This window comes from Theropithecus gelada, chromosome 11 (assembly GCF_003255815.1).
Source record: "Theropithecus gelada isolate Dixy chromosome 11, Tgel_1.0, whole genome shotgun sequence".
In the NCBI taxonomy this organism is placed as follows: domain Eukaryota; kingdom Metazoa; phylum Chordata; class Mammalia; order Primates; family Cercopithecidae; genus Theropithecus; species Theropithecus gelada.
This window is the reverse complement of record NC_037679.1, coordinates 23,438,725-23,457,333: the sequence shown is the minus strand read 5'-3', so window position 1 is coordinate 23,457,333 and position 18,609 is coordinate 23,438,725. Positions and strand designations below refer to the sequence as shown.

Sequence of the window (18,609 nt, the reverse complement as noted above, 5' to 3'; positions counted from 1 at the left end):
TCATGAAACAAGATTATTCACTAATGTCTTTTAAAATAAAAAGAAGTGTGGTCAATTATAGATTATTTGTACAATTAATTTCACATCTAGAAATCCATCTCTCTTTTCCTTGGCTTACAAAAAATGACTTTATACACAGTAACTATTTCATAATTATTATGGCAATACACCTCAACAAAGTAGGCACAGAAGGAACATATCTCAAAATAATAAGAGCCATCTATGACAAATCAATAGCCAACATCATTCTGAATGGGCAATTCCCTTTAAGAACTGAGACAAGACAAGGATGCCCACTCTTACCACTCCTACTCAACATAGTACTAGAAATCCCAGCCAGAGCAATCAGGCAAGAAAAAAATAAAAGGCATTCAAATAGGAAAAGAGGTAGTCAAATTATCCCTCTTCACTGACAATATGATTCTAAACCTAGAAAACCCTAAAGATTTCGCCAAAAGACTCCTAGACCTGATAAATAATTTCAGTCAAATCTCAGGACACAAAATAAATGTACAACAATCAGTAGCATTTCTATACACAGATAAAGCTGAGAACCAAATCAAGAACGCAATCCCATTTACCATAGCCACACACAGACACAAAAATACCTAGGAATACACTTAACTGAGGAGTTGAAAGATCACTACAACACGTAATACCGCTGAAAGAAATCATAAATGACACAACAAATGGAAAAGCATTCCATGCTCATGGGTTGGAAGAATCAATATCATTAAAATATCCATACTGCCCAGAGCAATCTACAGAATCAATGCTATTCCTATCAAATTATTAATGTTATTTTTCACAGAATTAGAAAAAACTATTCTAAATTTATATGGAACAAAAACAGAGCCTGAATAGCCACAGCAGTCTTAAGCAAAAAGAACAAAGCTGAAGGCATCATATTAGCTGACTTCAAACTATACTGCAGGGCTACCGTAACCAAAACAGCATGGTATTGGTACAAAAAGATACACAGACTGATGGAACAGAATAGAGACTCCTAAAATAAAGCCACACATCTACAACCAACATATCTTTGACAAAGTTGACAAAAATAAACAATGGGGAAAGGATACTCTATTTGATAAATGGTGCTGGGAAAACTGGCTAACCATATGCAGAAAAATAAAACTAGACCCCACCTCTTACCATATACAAAAATTAACTCAAGATGAATTAAAGACTTAAGTGTAAGACCTCAAACTACAAAAATTCTAGAAGAAAATATAGGACATACTCTTCTATACATTGTCTTAGGCAAATAATTCATGATGAAGACCCCAAAATCAAATGCAACAAAATAAAAAATAGATAAATGAGAATTAAACTAAAGAGCTTTGGCACAGCAAAAAGAACTCTCAACAGAATAAACAGATAACCTACAGAATGGGAGAAATTATTTGTAAACTATGCATTTGACAAAGGACTAACATCCAGAATCTACAAGGAACTTAAACGAATTAACAAGAAAAAAACAAACAATCTCATTAAAAAGTGAGCAAAGGACATGAACACACTCTCCTCAAAAGAAGACTATGCAAGCTGCTGCCAACAAACATGAAAAAACCACGAATCATCAAAGAGATGCAAATCAAAACCGCAATGAGATACCATCTCATGCCCAACAATCCCATTGCTGGGTATATAACCAAAGAAAAATAAATTGTTCTACCTAAAAAGACACATGCGCTTGTATGTTTATCCCAGCAGTATTCACAATAGCAAACACATAGAATAAATCTAGGTTCCCATCAATGGCAGATTGGATAACAAAAATGTGGCACATATACACCATAGAATACTATGCAGCCATAAAAAAGAATGAAATCATATCCTTTGCAGCAACATGGATACAGCTGGAGACCTTTAGCCTAAGTGAACTAATGCAGAAATAAAAAACCAAATACTGTTATGTTCTCACTTATAAGTGAGAGCTAAATCTTGGGTTCACAACTTTTCCATCTGTGCCGTGGAGCCCATCATATTGTCTCGCCAATTCCAGAAATCAATTCTTGTAATTATCCCACTTATTTAATGCATCAAAGATGGACATAAGGATGAAAACAATAGACAATGGGGACTCCAAAAGTAGGGAGGGAGGGAGACAAGGGTCAAACACTTCTTATTCGGTACCATGTTCATTATCTGGGTGATAGGATCAATAAAAGCCCAAACCTCAGCACCACACACAATATACCCTTTTAACCAAACCTTCACACATACCCTCTGAATCTAAAATAAAAATGGAAATTAAAAAAAAAATTGTGACAATACATAAATGAATATACATTATACTAGTAAAATATGTAAGTGTCTGGCCCAAATCTGCAACACTGGAAAAAAAAAATTTTAATGTTACATTATTGCCAAAATGTTATTTTTAAGTTTCTTTCATTTATTTATTTAGAGACAGGGTCTCACTCTGTCGCCCAGGCTGGAGTGCAGTGGTGCAATCACAGTTCACTGCAGCCTCAATCTCCTGGGCTCAGGTGATCCTCCCACCTCAGCCTCCTGAGTAGCTGGGACTACGGGAGCATACCACCACCCCTGGCTAATTTTTGTATTTTTTTTGTAGAGACAGGGTCTCTACAAAACCCTCATGTTGCTCAGGCTAGTCTCGAACTCCTGGGCTCAAGCGATCCTCCTCCCTCAGCCTCCCAAAGTGCTGAGATTACAGGCGTGAGCCACCATGCCTGGCCCAAAATGTTATTTTTTAAATGGTAAAAGAAATCAGTTCACTTTAGGGTAAGACTGATGTTTTAGATCTGGTAATGATTCTAATATTCCACAGAACTGTATTATTTTTTTCAGTTGTATGGGAGAAAAGTGCTGATGAGTACGCAGAGTGAAATAAACAGTGAGCTGAAATAAGTCTAGAAAGCAGTACATTTTTAATGATGGGCCAAAGACTGAATACCATTTATACTGAGTATATAAGATATTTAAACATAACATGGAAAATTATGCATACTTTTATAAGGCTGCATTCTTTTTAAAAACTCAGGTAGCTTAAAATATCAGAAATGATTGTTAAACCAATTTTCATTAGCATAAACCACTAACAATAAGATGAACCAAGATAGAAATCATTTTTTAAATGCTTCTCTGATTTTTAGATCGGGAAACCACTTACATCACTTCTTTATTCCTACGAGGCCCTTCAAAGGGTCTAAATGGCAGTGATCCAGTAGCTGCATGGTAAAATGTTACCCCAATGCTCCAAAGATCAACTGTTGCTCCATATTTCTTCTGATGATCTTTTCTTAGTACTGCTCTCTCATACATATCAGGGTGCTAAGATTAAAAAAAAGATGAAAAATCTATGAACTTGTGACCAATTTCATTATACAAACAAATGGATACTCAATAATGCTTAGAAATTTTATTTTGTTTTCCTAATAACTTCACTTTCCCAATCTGAAAAGACTATTTCACATCTTCCCCTCCCTCCTCAAACTTCCACCACCACCTCCTTTGATCCTCAATTTTGATGACCCTGCTTCATAATTTAATGTGGAAATGGAAGGAATCAGACCAGCACTCCCTTATGCCCTTTACCAAATACAACCTACCTGAATCTGTGTCCGTTTTCTTTTTTTCTCTTTTTTTTGAGATGGGGTGGAGTGCAGTGGCTTGATCTCAGCTCACTGCAAGCTCTGCTTCCTGGGTTCAAGCGATGCTCCTGCCTCAGCCTCCTGAGAAGCTGGGACTACAAGTGCCTGCTATGATACCTAGCTAATTTTTGTATTTTTTGTAGAGATGGGGTTTTGCCATGTTGGTCAGGCTGGTCTCGAACTTCTGACCTCAAGTGATCCTTGAGGACCTTGAGAGCCTTGGCCTTCCAAAGTGCTGGGATTACAGGCGTGAGCCACTGCACCCGGCCAATCTGTGTCCGTTTTCCAGGCCTCCTTTCCAGTCACAATGGAACTGTGCCTATACATGGCCAACTTTTCCATCTGTACTGAAGAGCCCATCATATCATCTCGCCAATTCCAGAAATCAATTCTTGTAATTATCCTACTTATTTAATGCACCAATGTTTCCCTCTGTTCTGATTCATTACTTTCTGCTTACAAACATGCTTTAATATCTCCCATTTTAAAAGATCTCTAAATTGATCACAAAACTCCTTTCAACAATTACCCAATTCTCTGCTTCCCACCACAGCAAAATTTCTCAGTACAGCTGTCCATGCTTATTATAACTGCCTTACTCCCTCATCTCCCATTTAGACCTAATGCATTAAATATCATATGTATGCTTTAACATCCCAAACTATCTTGGGCCCCGAGCCTCAGATTCATATATCCTACTGTTCTCTTGATGTCTACAAGGCAGCTCACTCTTAACATATCCAAAATTGACTCTTGGTCTTCCCACTTAAACTTGCTTCCTCCTAAATCTTTAAGTAAATAGTACCACCACATATCTAGCTGCTCACACCCGAAACCTATCAGGCAGCCTTAATTTCTTTGCCTTATGCCTCAAATGCAATCTGTCAGGGTAAGTGTATTTAATTTAATGAAATTAAATTCTCTAGAATCAATTCAGAGGACTAACTTAACTGGGTTCACTGGGGATCTACTGACATTCAACACACGTCCTTACATATAGGAGACACTACACCAAGTTTGTCCAACCCGCAGCCTATGGGCCACATGTAGCCCAGGACAGCCTTGAATGCGGCCCAACACAAATTCATAAACTTTCTTAAAACATTGAGGTCTTTTGCGATTTTTTTTTTATAGCTCATCAGCTATCATTATTTTATGTGTGGCCCAAGAAAATTCTTCCAATGTGGCCCAGGGAAGCCAAAAGATTGGACAGTCTGCACTATATACCACAGTCACTAAGAACAGATGGAGCTTCTAAAAAATTGTTTAGGTTACAGAACCTAACAGATATTCTGATGGACATTTTGTTCTGCAGAGAATAACCAGTGGTCACACACAGCATGGCCTCCTCCTATCTGCCTTCATGAAAGTTACACACTGGCAACTTGAAGATTTTTAGAAGATAAATCTTAAAAGTATACTTATGGACCAAAGTAGAGTTACCATCTAAATGATTCCAAACCAAAACAATTCCTTATGACATTGTGGGATTTAGCTACAGCCCAGGGAACTGGGAACCAGTGTAGGAAATGCTGCTGGGACGGGCTTCTAAATGATGCAGTCTGTGAATCTTACTCCCAAACGATCAATCTCTGATTTCTGGGGGTTGGGGGTGGGGGGGCTGGAGATGAGGGTGGGAAAAAGACTCTTTCGAGAAATACATTTTAAAGAGAAATCAGAATGCAGACAAGTATAAGACCTGGGTATTGAAGTGAGTGTCCAAACATATGCCTACTAGATATATGGGATCTCAGTGGCTCTGCTGGTTCTGTAGCACAGCACATAAAGTGATTTTTGTCCAAAGAAGCGACTACCAAACCTTTGACCTAGTAGCTGGTACTTAGTGTGCAAATGGTGTCGTGAAGAGGCCAAGAGTACCTGGATAGGTCTGACGCCTTCCGGAATATAAAGCCTCCTGGGAAGAGAAGACACAGTGATTCTAGAAGGAGACAAAGACGGACCTCCTCACAAGGTGCAATAATATACAGCCTAATTGGTATAGCAGGAAGCTATTCCCTGGGAGTGACTAACTTGGGGTGGCTTGACACATGCTGGTCTGATACATTTGTACCCACTAGCTCTCTCCTGATGTGCTACCAGCTTGGTGTTACTGGGCCTGGGCTATTGCATCTGGAAGAAAAGCATAAGGATAAAGCTACTCCAAGGTTTTCAGAATTATATTACTGAGATAATATCCATTATATTAAAAACAGTAGAAGAGACAGTGTGTGGTGGCTCACATCCTGTAATCCCAGCACTTTCGGAGGTCAAGGTGGGTGGATCACTTGAGGTCAGGAGTTTGAGACTAGCCTGGCCAACATGGTGAAACCTCATCTCCACTAAAAATACAAAAATTTGCTGGGTAGTGGCACACGCCTGTAATCCCAGCTACTTGGGAAGCTGAGGCAGGAGAATTGCTTGAATCCAGAAGGTGGAGGTTGCAGTGAGCTGAGATGGCACCACTACACTCCAGCCTGGGCAACAGAGAGACTCTGTCTCAAAAATACACATATATATATACAAAAATATTAGCCAGGTGTTGCGGTGTGCACCTGTAACCCCAGCTATCTGGGAGGCTGGCACATAAGAATCACCTGAACCTGGGAGGCACAGCTTGCAGTGAGCTGAGATTGTGCCACTGCACTCCAGCCTGGGTGACAGATTGAGACTCTGTCACAATAACAACAACAACAAAAACAAAAAACAGTAGAAGAATGTTTTCTTTGGACTTTAACATACAAAAGAGAGAGGATTTAACATCTGGGTTGTAGTTCCTGGGAGCTTCAAAACAAGGGAGGTTTTCAATTAAACGTAGAATACAGCCAGGCTGCTGAGTCTTAGACTATTATTTATCTCATTTTATAACTTCTGGTGCGCACTGTATTTGAGTATTTCCCATTCTGAAATAGGAAATAAATAGATTGGAGTTAAATTTCAGCCTAGGGTACAGCACAGACTTGGAGTTAATTTATTTAATGTTTTGCTTTTCTTGATTTAAAAGTCTTAGAGACAAAAGCTAAACTGTGTTCCCAGGAGGTTACATGAAAGATTAATAGTTGGTATTGGGGAAGCAACCTCATGAAGGCTGGTACAGGACTGCTCTTTGCTTGTTATGGTAATTATCATGATTGGAAAAGGCGGAGACCAGACACTGAAGGACATACTGCAGTATATGTGACAGTTCTGAAAAATGATCCTCCTATATATAGTCTGAATGACTTTGGAATATTCTGTCAGATACTTGTACAGGTGAGAAATCTATTTCGAACTCCAGTTTATATATAACAAAGCATTTTTGCACAGTTTTTCCAAGAATGTAACTATATTTAAATCCACTTTGTTTAGTTAGAAACTTTACCAAAAATTGTTCACTACTTTGGAAAATCATGTCAATAACAATATTACCATTTGTGATGTGATTCACTAATACAACATGAGTTATCACAGCACTTGTATTCAAAGTGGTATTACATATAGGCACAAGCATGTATGACTACTTAATTTGTTTGCTCATGAAGCTGTTTCTAAATTTTTACATATTAAATATCTATTATTTTATTATAAAATATTTTCCTTTACATTATTAAGATATGCTATTTTAATTAAGTGTGCAGGTTTATATTATCTAGGAATTTCATTTCAAGATACTGAAGGGAACACTGCAAAATATTTATTATAAAAAGGGGGTATTGGTCTGACAGGGTTTAAACTACTAGCCTATCTGATCTGGCTAGCCCCTTGATTACATCTTCAATTCTAACTCCTTCCACTTGCCTCTTTACTCACTAAATTCCAGCAAAACTGCCATATTTTGTGTTTCTCCAACTCCTGAGGTCATTCTTGTCTCCAGGCCTTTACAGCTCCTGTTTTCTCTGGGCCTGATGGAACCAGACTGAAGCACAAGAACATTCTTAGAGCAGTAAACCTTGGCAAGCAGTGCCCTCCTGGGAATGGCAGTGTCCTGAGCACTCATCTACTGTGGCTTTGGCCATGACAGGTGTGGGCTCCAGAGACAAGGAGCTGGGGCTGGTGAACTAGCTTTTAGAAATAGGCTGTTCTTACAGAAAGTGGGGTTGGGGAAAAAAAGTACGGGGTGAGAGAAAGAGAAAGAGAGAGAGAAATTGAATTTTTGAAGAAGTTATTTTATCTAATAATTGAATTTGAAGGACACTGGCTCGAGCTTGCTACTGGAAAGGAGGCAGTCTGGGAGAACATGGCCTTGAGCTATTTATTGGAGGCTCACTGCTCTAAGAGAAAAGAGAAGGGGAATGTCTGAGCTGGGGAAGTGAACGAATCAGGAAGCTGCCTTGTACCAAAGCTCCGGTGTGAACTCAGCAGTGTTGCTTCTAGAAGCAGAAAGCATGGTCTAGCCAAATATAACTGAGAAGACCACCAACAGAGAAATGAGAATGAAGATGTGCGTTGACTCAGTCACACGCTGAGGCCCAGGAAGAGACAAAAGGATAATAGCAAAAGCACAAATGTCACGTAGGACAGAGAAAGGAGCAGGCAAGAGGTGATTTCCTCTTGTCTAACTCTGCTTGGTGTTCTCGGCAGGCTAAGATGAAAGTCCCTGCTTTTGTGGCGCTTACATTCTCATGGAGAATTCAGGATATGAAGCCTGATTCCATTTGCCAGAAACATCTGAGTCCTGTCTCTGTTCCAGCCAAGAGTCTCAGGAAGCTTGAAGGTGAATTCATTACAACTGTACTTCCCTCTGCCATCTATGTTCTATGACACATTCTCCAGATCCACAATGACAGGGAGTCCACTGCATCACAAAGCAGCTCACACGTCACAACTCAGACAGCCAGAGGATCCCACAGGCATCTTGGGCCCTCAACAACACACGTCTACGTAGGGGAAAGGAGGCTAGACCGATGCAGTAGGGTTCAGTAGTACACAGCAAGTAGAGATGGAGGGAACTGCCGAGGAGTATGAGGACTGGTGGTTGAGTTTCTTTACTGCAGGGTGAGGTAGCTTCCACAGGGCCAGGGAATGGCCACAGCACAGCAGTCAGAACAGTGTGCCTGGCTTGCTTCTTTTTATCATTTCAGTGTCAGTTCATTTAGTCCTTAAAGGAGGCTTTCCCAGGCTATCTTTCTCCTGCTAGTCACTCTTTATCTTACTACCTTAATTTATTGTCTTTGCTAAACTTTAATGATCTGAATTTACTTTACTTGTTAATTATCTTTTTTCCCTACCAGAATGTGGGCTCCATAAGAGCAGGAATATCATGTATCTAGAGTCTGAGCACCTAGAACAGTATCTGGTATATAGTAGGCACTTCATAAATATTTGTGCAATGAATGAATAAAATCCATTTTTAGGTACCTTTTTTTTTTTTTTTTTTTTCCCCTGAGACAGAGTCTCGCTCTGTCACCCAGGCTGGAATGCAGTGGCATGATCTCGGCTCATTGAAACCTCCACCTCCCAGGTTCAAACAATTCTGCCTCAACCGCCCAAAGTAGCTGGGATTACAGGCACACGTCACCACACCCAGCTAATTTTCGTATTTTGAGTAGAGATGGGGTTTCACCATGTTACCCAGGCTGGTCTCAAACTCCCAACCTTGTGATCTGCTCACCTTGGCCTCCCAAAGTGCTGGGATTACAGGCATGAGTCACCGTGCCTGGGTCAGGTACTTTTTTTTAAAAAAATTAAGAGACAGGGTCTCGCTTTGTAGCCCAGGCCAGATTGCAGTGGTGCAATCACAGCTTACTGCTGCCTCAAATTTCTGGGCTCAAGGGATCCTTCTGCCTCCGCCTCATGAGTAGCTGGGAGTATAGATGTGTACCACCATGCCTGGCTAATTTTGTAATTTTTTGCAGAGATGGGGTCTTGTCATTGTGCCCAGACTGGTCTTGAACTCCCGGGCTTAAGCAATCCTTTGCCTGCCGAGGAAGCAATCATCGGCATCCCAAAGTGTTGGAATTATAGGCATGAGCCACTGCGTCTGACCCATTCTTAGGTACTCTTATCTAAAAGATCATCACATATATCTACAGATCATTTTGGGGTTACCAATAGTTAGGATAACAATTTAAGACACTTAGTTCATGCCACTTAGAATACTCTGAATAAAGCTACAGGGGGTGGTAGATACCTTGCATCTTATAAAACTACAACCGCACAATCCAAATGCAAAAAAGTCATAGATTCTATGACTTTTAAGACAAAACCCAGAGCCATGAACAATTAGTGAGCTAAATATATTAAACTTCCTGATTACATGTTAAAACTATTTATTTTAAGTATATTTTCTTAAGTGTTTCAAATATTTACTGACTTTACAAAAACACACCTACATAAATTTTTTCAACCACAGAGCTTTTCTAGCTTTCTCAAATTTCAAGTTAGATCTTCTCAGGGGAATTTTGTGCGTGTGTGTTTCTAACAATGGTCCTTTTAGTCATTCAATAACCAAACTCCCCCAAATAAAATTATCTGTTTCATAAACATAATGAATATATAAAAAACAGTATTATAACAAGCTTGTAATATATTGACTCCTCATCAAAAAAAGGGATCCTTCTGACACAGATCCATAGCATCAGTAAAACTCAAGAATTTAAGGGTGCTATAAAACTTCCAAGAATTTTTAACAGAAAAATAACTGCACCCTTGGAAATGAGTACCTAATTTCCCATGTTACACATATTCATTAGAATAGAAAATTTAATTTTTGTCATAAAAAGGAAATGGTATTTTATAGCGAATTGGCTGATCAATTACCCAATTATAATTACAATATATCAAGCTTCTTTAAATGAAAATATTAGCGATGCATGACTTACCAAATATTCTTCTGTGCCATACAGAGAAACAAACTGCTCATCATCTTCTAATTCTCTAGCTGCACCAAAATCTGTGAGTTTGTATACAGACTGTCCATCTTCCCCTATAACACGCATGATATTTCCTGGCTTGATATCACGGTGCACTATGCCATTCTCTCGAAGATGATTCATTCCACCCACTTCAACAAAATAAAACAAAAGAAGTCATAATGTATTTAGGTGTATGTGTGCATGTCTCAAATTCATTGATATAGTCACTCAAACTTAATATAAATTTTTCCATAATTTGGTTCAAAGTAATTTTACTCAAAGAATAGATAATAAATAAACATATATAATATCTTATGCTTTAGTTATAAGAAGTTTTAGAATGATAAAAATTAATGTGGTCTAAGGAAGAATCCAGTGTCTCTTAAGTACTACCAGGAAAATGTAACAAAACAGTCTTAAGCATATGATTTCTTGAATTACTTTGGTTATATATATGTGGGTGACTGTTTAAACATAAAAATAATAAAGATTCCCAAAAAAGATATCAATCTTTCACCAGAGTTTTATATTTCTTTATCTTGCGAGAAAAATTCCCTAAAAAGTAAACTGGACTCGATATGTAAAACAGCAAAAAAGAAACAGAAAAACAGCAAAGTGTCAAACTTGTTTCCATAAACATGTATTCTCATATGCTTGACGCTATTCCAAAAAGCCCATTTTCTTTTCTCTTTTCTTAAGGGCAAAGTTGTCTACTTTGCTGAAATTAAGCTACTTTGTCTAACTGACAGGCACTGCCACTTAGTGATAACTTTATACATTTGCTTGACGGCTGATAGATGAATGTTCAAATTCAAAATATGTAAAAGGTTTAGGGGTATCAATGTATAATTATTAAAACTCAGGACTACCAGTATACTTAGGAAGATATCATATCCATAATTCCTATTTGATTAAACAGGCTATAGCATACTAGTAATATTGTTTCTCTCTCATTGTGTCCTCAACTAACTAATCACTCTGCTTCCAGTGTCAAGTTCAAGAATTCCCAGCAATCTTTTACCTTCTTTATCACTTGACTTTTCCCCATACCTCGAATATTTGATTCATTTATTTTAAGATGTTATTTTCTTTGATTGCAGTATTTTTTTAAAAAAATAGGTTCACTGAGATAGAATTCACACACAACATTCACCTTTTTAAAGTGTACAATTCAGTCAATTTTAGTATGGTCAGAGTTGTACAACCATCACCACTAATTTCAGAATACTTTTGTCACACCAAAAAGACATCTCATACCCAACTCCATCTTCTCCTGATCCCCCAGCAACCACTAATCTGCTTTCTGTCTCTATGGATTTGCCTATTCTTGACATTTCATATAAATGGAATCACATAATATTGCGTCTGGCTTCTTTCACTTAACATGTTTTCAGGTTCATCCATGTTGTAGCATATATAACTACTTCGTATCTTTTTGTAAACAAATAATATTCCATTGTATGGACATACCACATTTTTGTTTATCTATTCATCAGTTGAGGGACATTTGGGCTGTTTTCATTTTTTATTTTTTGCTATTATGAATAATGCTGCTAAGTACATTGGAGTACAAGCTTTTATATGGATATGTTAATTCTTTGGGGTATATACGTAGCAGTGGAATTGCTGGGTCATTTGGTCAAAAGTTAAATAATTCTATATTGAACTTTTTGAGGAACTTCTAGACTGTTTTCCAGAATGGCTGTATCATTTTACAATCCTACCAGCAATGTATGAGGATTCCAATTTCTCCATATTCTTGCCAACACTTCTTGTTGTTCAATTTTTTTTTTTTTTTTGAGATAGGGTCTTACTTTGTTGCCCAGGCTGTAGTGCAGTGGTACAATCATGGCTCACAGCAGCCTCAATCTCCTGGACTCAAGTTATCCTCCCACCACAGCCTCCCGAGTAGTTGGGACTACAGGTGCATGCCACCATGCTTGGCTATTTTTTATTTTATTTTTTGTAGAGACGGGGGCTCACTATGTTGCTCAGGCTGATCTTGAACTCCTGGACTCAAGCAATCTGCCTGCCTCCGCCTCCCAAAGTGCTGGGATTACAGGTGTGAGCCACCATGGTTGGCCCTGTTTGTCTTTTTGATATTAGTCATTTTCATTGGTATAAAGTGGTATTTCATTGTGGTTTTGATGAGCATTTCCCTAATAACCAATGATGTTGGTTATTAATTGATTAATTAACATTGAACCTTTTTTATGTACTTGTTAGCCACTTGTGTATCTTCTCTGGAGAAATGTCTATGCGAATCCTTTGCCCATTTTTAAACTGGGTTATTTGGCTTTTTATTGCTGACTTGTCTGGATAAAAATTCCTTGTCAGGTGTATGATTTACAAACATTTTTTTTCTCATTCTATGGGCTGTCTTTTCACTTACCTGATGTCCTTTGAGGCACAAAAATGTTTAATGTTGATGAAGTCCAATTTATGTATTTATTTTTGGTATTTGTGTTTTTGGTGTCATATCTATGGAAGCATTGCATAAAGGTCTTTAGTTTTGAATGTAAGATGTTTTTAAAAAATTCTGTTATTAAATTTTATATATAAATGAAATCACATAAATAAACATACCCACATCTCGCAAAACAATTAAGAATTCAGATTCTGGTAGTCCATAGGCATTAGAAGGCTCTTCTAAAACAGTGTATAAACTCCCACATGGGCAAAATTCCATAATAAGTACTTTATGTCTTGTTGTTGTCTGAAAAAAAAAATCATTGATTGCGAATCAACATAAAAAATAAATTTTGATTATATGTCAGTACTTATCTGATTTCATTTAAATGTAGGATTTGTTACAATGATGAAAGCACTTAGGTTCACCTGAGATTCAGTATCTGTTGACCATACACATATAAGAATTAACATCTTCCAGCCAGGCGTGGTGGCTAACGCCTGTAATCCTAGCACTTTGGGAGGCTGAGGTGGGCGGACCACGAGGTCAAGAGATTGAGACCATCCTGGCCAACATGCTGAAACCCCATCTCTACCAAAAATACAAAAATTAGCTGAGTGTGGTGGCACACGCCTCTAGTCCCAGCTACTCAGGAGGCTGAGGCAGGAGAATCACTTGAACCCAGGAGGCGGAGGTTGCAGTGAGCCGAGATTGCGCCACTGCAGTCCAGCCTGGCGACAAAGCGAGACTCCATCTCAAAAAATAAATAAATAAAAGAAAAAGAAAAAGAATTAACATTTTCCAAATTCCTATTAAGAAGTTGGATTTGTTTTTGAAGACAAACCACAGTAAAAAGTAGCTAAATCTGAACTACAAAATCATTGGTACGATGTTATGATGGTTTTGTTAAAATTATCTTTTTTTTTTTTTTTGAGATGGAGTCTTGCTCTGTCACCCAGGCTGGAGTGCAATGCCAGATCTCGGCTCACTGCAAGCTCCGCCTCCCGGGTTCATGCCATTCTCCTGCCTCAGCATCCCGAGTAGCTGGGACTACAGGCACCCGCCACCTCGCCTGGCTAGTTTTTTGTATTTTTTAGTAGAGACCGGGTTTCACCGTGTTAGCCAGGATGGTCTTGACCTCCTGACCTCGTGATCCGCCCGTCTCGGCCTCCCAAAGTGCTGGGATTCCAGGCTTGAGCCACCGCGCCCGGCCTTAAAATTATCTTAAATTTCTTTTCTTTTTTTGTTTGAGACAGTCTTGCTCTGTCTCAGAGCAACCTCCACCTCCAAGGTTCAAGTGATTCTCCTGCCTCAACTCCCAAGTAGCTGGGAGTATGGACATGCTCCACCATGCTTGGCTGATTTTTCTATTATTTTGTAGAGATGGGGTCTCACTATGTTGCCCAGGCTAGTCTCAAACTTCTGGGCTCAAGCAATCTGCCTGCCTCAACCTCCCAAAGTGCTGAGATTGCAAGCTTGAGCCACCACACCCAGTCACTTGAAATTCTTTATTTCTTTTTTTTTTTTTTTTTTGAGACGGAGTCTTGCTCTGTTGCCCAGGCTGGAGTGCAGTGGCACGATCTCGACTCTCTGCCTCCCGGGTTCACTCCATTCTCCATTCTCCTGCCTCAGCCTCCCAGGTAGCTGGGACTACAGGCACGTGCCACCACACCCAGCTAATTTTTTTGTATTTTTAGTAGAGATGGGGTTTCACCATGTTAGCCAGGATGGTCTCAATCTCCTGACCTTGTGATCCGCCCGCCTCGGCCTCCCAAAGTGCTGGGATTACAGGCGTGAGACATCACGCCAGTGTTGAATTTCTTATGTATAACAGCACATTTAGGGCAACAGCTCTTCTAACCTCTTAAAATGAAATTTTTCTTATGATGACTACTGTTACTTCAAGGAATGGAGTCCTATCCTTAAAAATAAATGGGGAGCAGAACAGCTGAGTAGTCCCTCTCACAGCAAAGCTCCAGTCTGCTCATTTGCATCTGAGCTGCTCATTTGTTTTAAACCTTAATTTTAACATACCATTGATTATAATGCTTCATCAATTTAATAACAGCTTTACGGGGAAAAAGAAATACCATCAAATTACATATACACAATGATTATAAGATGCACACCAATTTCAGAACCTGAAAATGTGAATGAGTCTTAAAATCTACTATTCATCTCCAACTTTTTATCCTTTCTTTTATAATTTTTTTCTACATATCTCCAAAACACTTCTATAAAATATTTTAAATTACTTTCTGGCAGTCATTTCAAAAGAGAGAGAGAAATAATTGTAATAGAAAGAAAAAACTGCCAGGCGCAGTGGCTCATGCCTGTAATCCCAGCACTTTGGGAGGCCGAGGGAGGCGGATCACGAGGTCAGGAGATCGAGACCATCCTGGCTAACATGGTGAAACCCCGTCTCTACTAAAAATACAAAAAATTAGCCGGGCTTGGTGGTGCGCGCCTGTAGTCCCAGCTACTCGGGAGGCTGAGGCAGGAGAATGGCGTGAACGGGGGGGCGGAGCTTGCAGTGAGCCGAGATCGCGCCACTGCACTCCAGCCTGGGTGGGTGACAGAGTGAGACTCTGTCTCAAAAAAAAAAAAAAAAAAAAAAAAAAAAAAGGAAAAAAAACCTGTTGCTTTTAAATGATGATATATGTTGATTGTTGAAAATTTGGATAGTATACATAATTCCATTACCTGGAGATAATGAATTAATATTTTGGTGTATTTTTTTTCAGTCTTTTTTCTATGAATCAAATAATGTCACAGATACATAATGCTGTTTGCATATTACACTGTATATATTAACATCATACTACATATATATTTTTAATCCTGATTCTTCTCACATAACATCATATATAAGGTGTTTTGAGAAGATTAAAATTTTGGTAAATATCTCTTTTCATTACCACTTAACTACTATGTGGTAAAATTAACTTTACCCGAAGAGAAGTCAGGCTTTGCCCCTGGTTACTGGAAAGTGATCTCTGGCCCCTGAAATGTCCTATCTGAAAGAACAAGACTTCTGTCTTTGTTCCTCTGGGGACTTTGGCCACTGGAGATTCTAACAGCATGATTTATGATGGGGGCTTTAGAACACACCGTATGAGTTCTGCCCTCCAGAGGAAATGGAGACTAAAGGAATTACCCCAAAACTCTGGAAGGGGCTGGGGACTAAAGGTCAGCAATACAGGCAATAAGTGATCCAGCCTCAGTAAAAACCCTGGACACCAAAGGCTTGGGTGAGCTTCCCTGAATGGCAATACTCCATGCATACTGTCACACATCAATGCTGAGACAGTAATGTGTCCCTCAGGACAAAGAAGCTTCAAGTTTGGAACCCTCCCACATTCCACGCTTTGTGTCTCTTCCTCTGGCTGGTTCTAATTTCCATCTTTTTGCTACAATAAAATAGTAATTGTAAGTATAGCACTCTCCTCAGTTTTGTGAGTCATTCTACTTTCCAGCAAATTACCAAATCTGAGTGTCATGGGCAACCCCCATATTTGCATCCAGCTGGTATGATGTGAGGGTAGTCTTATGAGAACTGTTCTCTCTGTGCAGTTTGCCAAACTCCTTCGCAATTGGTATCAGAAGTCTTGAGCAGACTTGGCAGTCTGGAAGGCTATGCTCTTAACCTTGAGTTTGGCTAATTCCAGGTAACTATCTGCCACACATTCTAATTTATTCAACTTATTTAACCACTCTTTATTATAAACAGCATGCCAATTAAATTTTTATGCATAAAATTATATTTCTGTTTACTTCCTAAGAAATAATCACTAAAAATAAAATCACTAAAGAGTATAAACTACATTTTTTCCCCAAAGACTTTATTGATTGCTCATGTTTAAAGGGATTAAAATAATTTCTATTTCCATTATTTCTAGATTACGTTTCCTAATGACATTCTTACATCCACCATTTCCCCTTAAAAAAATCAATTCTTTTATAATTGGACTTCATATCTTAAACTCTAGGACTCTTGAAATTTTTATTCTTTCGCAAAATAAAAAATTTTTATTTTTTTAAAGTTTGATTTTTTTCTTTTTATAATTATTTTTTCTTTTTATAATTATTGATTTAACTTGTTACCTGTCTTTTTCTAGTAATAATACTGGTAACCATATTCAATACCCTTTCATTTCTTTATTTCTTTAATTTTTTGAGACAGGGTCTCACTCCATCACCCAGGCTAGAGTACAGTGGCACAATATGGTTCACTGTAGCCTTGATCTCTCAGGCTCAGGTGATCCTCCCACCTCAGCCTCCTGAGTAGCTGGAACTACAGGTGCACACCTCCACGCACGGCAAATTTTTGTATTTTTTACAGAGACAGGGTTTTGCCATGTTGCCCAGGCTGTTCTCGAATTCCTGAGCTCAAGTGATCCTTTCTTTCTTTCTTTCTTTTTTTTCTGAGATGGAGTCTTGCTCTGTTGCCAGGCTGGAGTGCAGCAGCACGATCTCAGCTCACTGTGACCTCTGCCTCCCAGGTTTAAGCAATTCTCCTGCCTCAGCCTCCCAAGTAGCTGGCACTACAGGTGCACACCACCACGCCCAACTAATTTTTGTATTTTTAGTAGAGATGGGGTTTCACCATATTGGTCAGGCTGGTCTCAATCTCTTGACCTCGTGATCTGCCTGCCTTGGCCTCCCAAAGTGCTGGGATTACAGGCATGAGCCACCACACCCAGCCGTACCTGGCCACCCCCTTTGATTTCTTATACTACTGTTTCTGATTCCGTTTTTATAATATTTTATTTCTATTGTTCTATATATTCAAGAATCCTTTAGGATAGAGTATTTGGTTGTACAAACCCCACTTTTCAACAGTTTTTTTTTAAAAAATCCATTTTTTAATATTAGGTTCTATCTCTTGACTCACAACTACAATAAATGTAAGAATAACTAAAGTTTTACTACTTACCTCTTCTTCAATAGCAAATAATTTGACAATATTTTTGTGATTGAGTTTTTTCAACACTTCAAATTCTCTCATTTGAACATCCACTGGACGAAGGAAGCTTATGTTATTAAATACTTTGATAGCAAATAAATCACCAGTTTTCTTTAAAAAAAAAGAGAGAAATGTTTTACTTATTCATAATATTGTAAAAGAGATTAAAAGGTAGCATCAAAACTAGTTATTGCAACTTATTTTCTGATAGAACATCGTGCATCTTTTAGGCACAGGGAATCTGTACTAGGACTCTTGACTTTTCTAAAAAGTTAAAATGAATCAATTAACTGCTCAACATTTCTTTCAAATTACACCTTTTGGAATTTAGAAATGGATATTTTCTTTCATATCATAAAGCTTTCATGAGGATACAGTGGGGCAAAAATAGTCACACATCGGAAGATAAAAGCTATAATAATATCAAAAGCAAAATCATCTTTTAGAGAGGAAATAGAAAGTGAAACTCACAAGGGCTTCTCCAAGGCCTAATAATTTTAAACAAATCAAAGCAGGACAGAGAGACTGAGCACTATATTCCACCTACGAGATTTTTATTAAGAATATCAAAGTAATGCAATCAACTTTTCAGAATTATTTTGTAGCTAGGACAATGTTGGGGAGGGGAGTGGGGAAAGCAGGAGTTGCAGAGCGAGGCTAAAGCAGACTTCCTGGTTGGATTCTACCCCTGCTGCCCTGGGTTACTTTCTGCAACTCTACCTAGATGACCAGGGCAGGCTGTTCCTTCACAGACCCTCTCTAGAGGATTAAAGGTATTTATTT

The 18,609-nt window shown here is 38.6% G+C and overlaps 1 protein-coding gene across 1 annotated transcript in view; it reads right to left on the bottom strand.

Moving 5' to 3' along the window:
• TBK1 (TANK binding kinase 1) overlaps positions 1-18,609 on the bottom strand; it is a 48,335-nt gene that overhangs the window by 22,763 nt on the left and 6,963 nt on the right. The window contains exons 3-6 of the mRNA XM_025403270.1: positions 17,797-17,937; positions 13,037-13,166; positions 10,418-10,599; positions 3,140-3,300 (exon numbers count right to left, since the gene is read on the bottom strand). Coding sequence (XP_025259055.1) covers positions 3,140-3,300; positions 10,418-10,599; positions 13,037-13,166; positions 17,797-17,937 — 614 coding nt within the window. The remainder of the gene's footprint in view (positions 1-3,139; positions 3,301-10,417; positions 10,600-13,036; positions 13,167-17,796; positions 17,938-18,609) is intronic.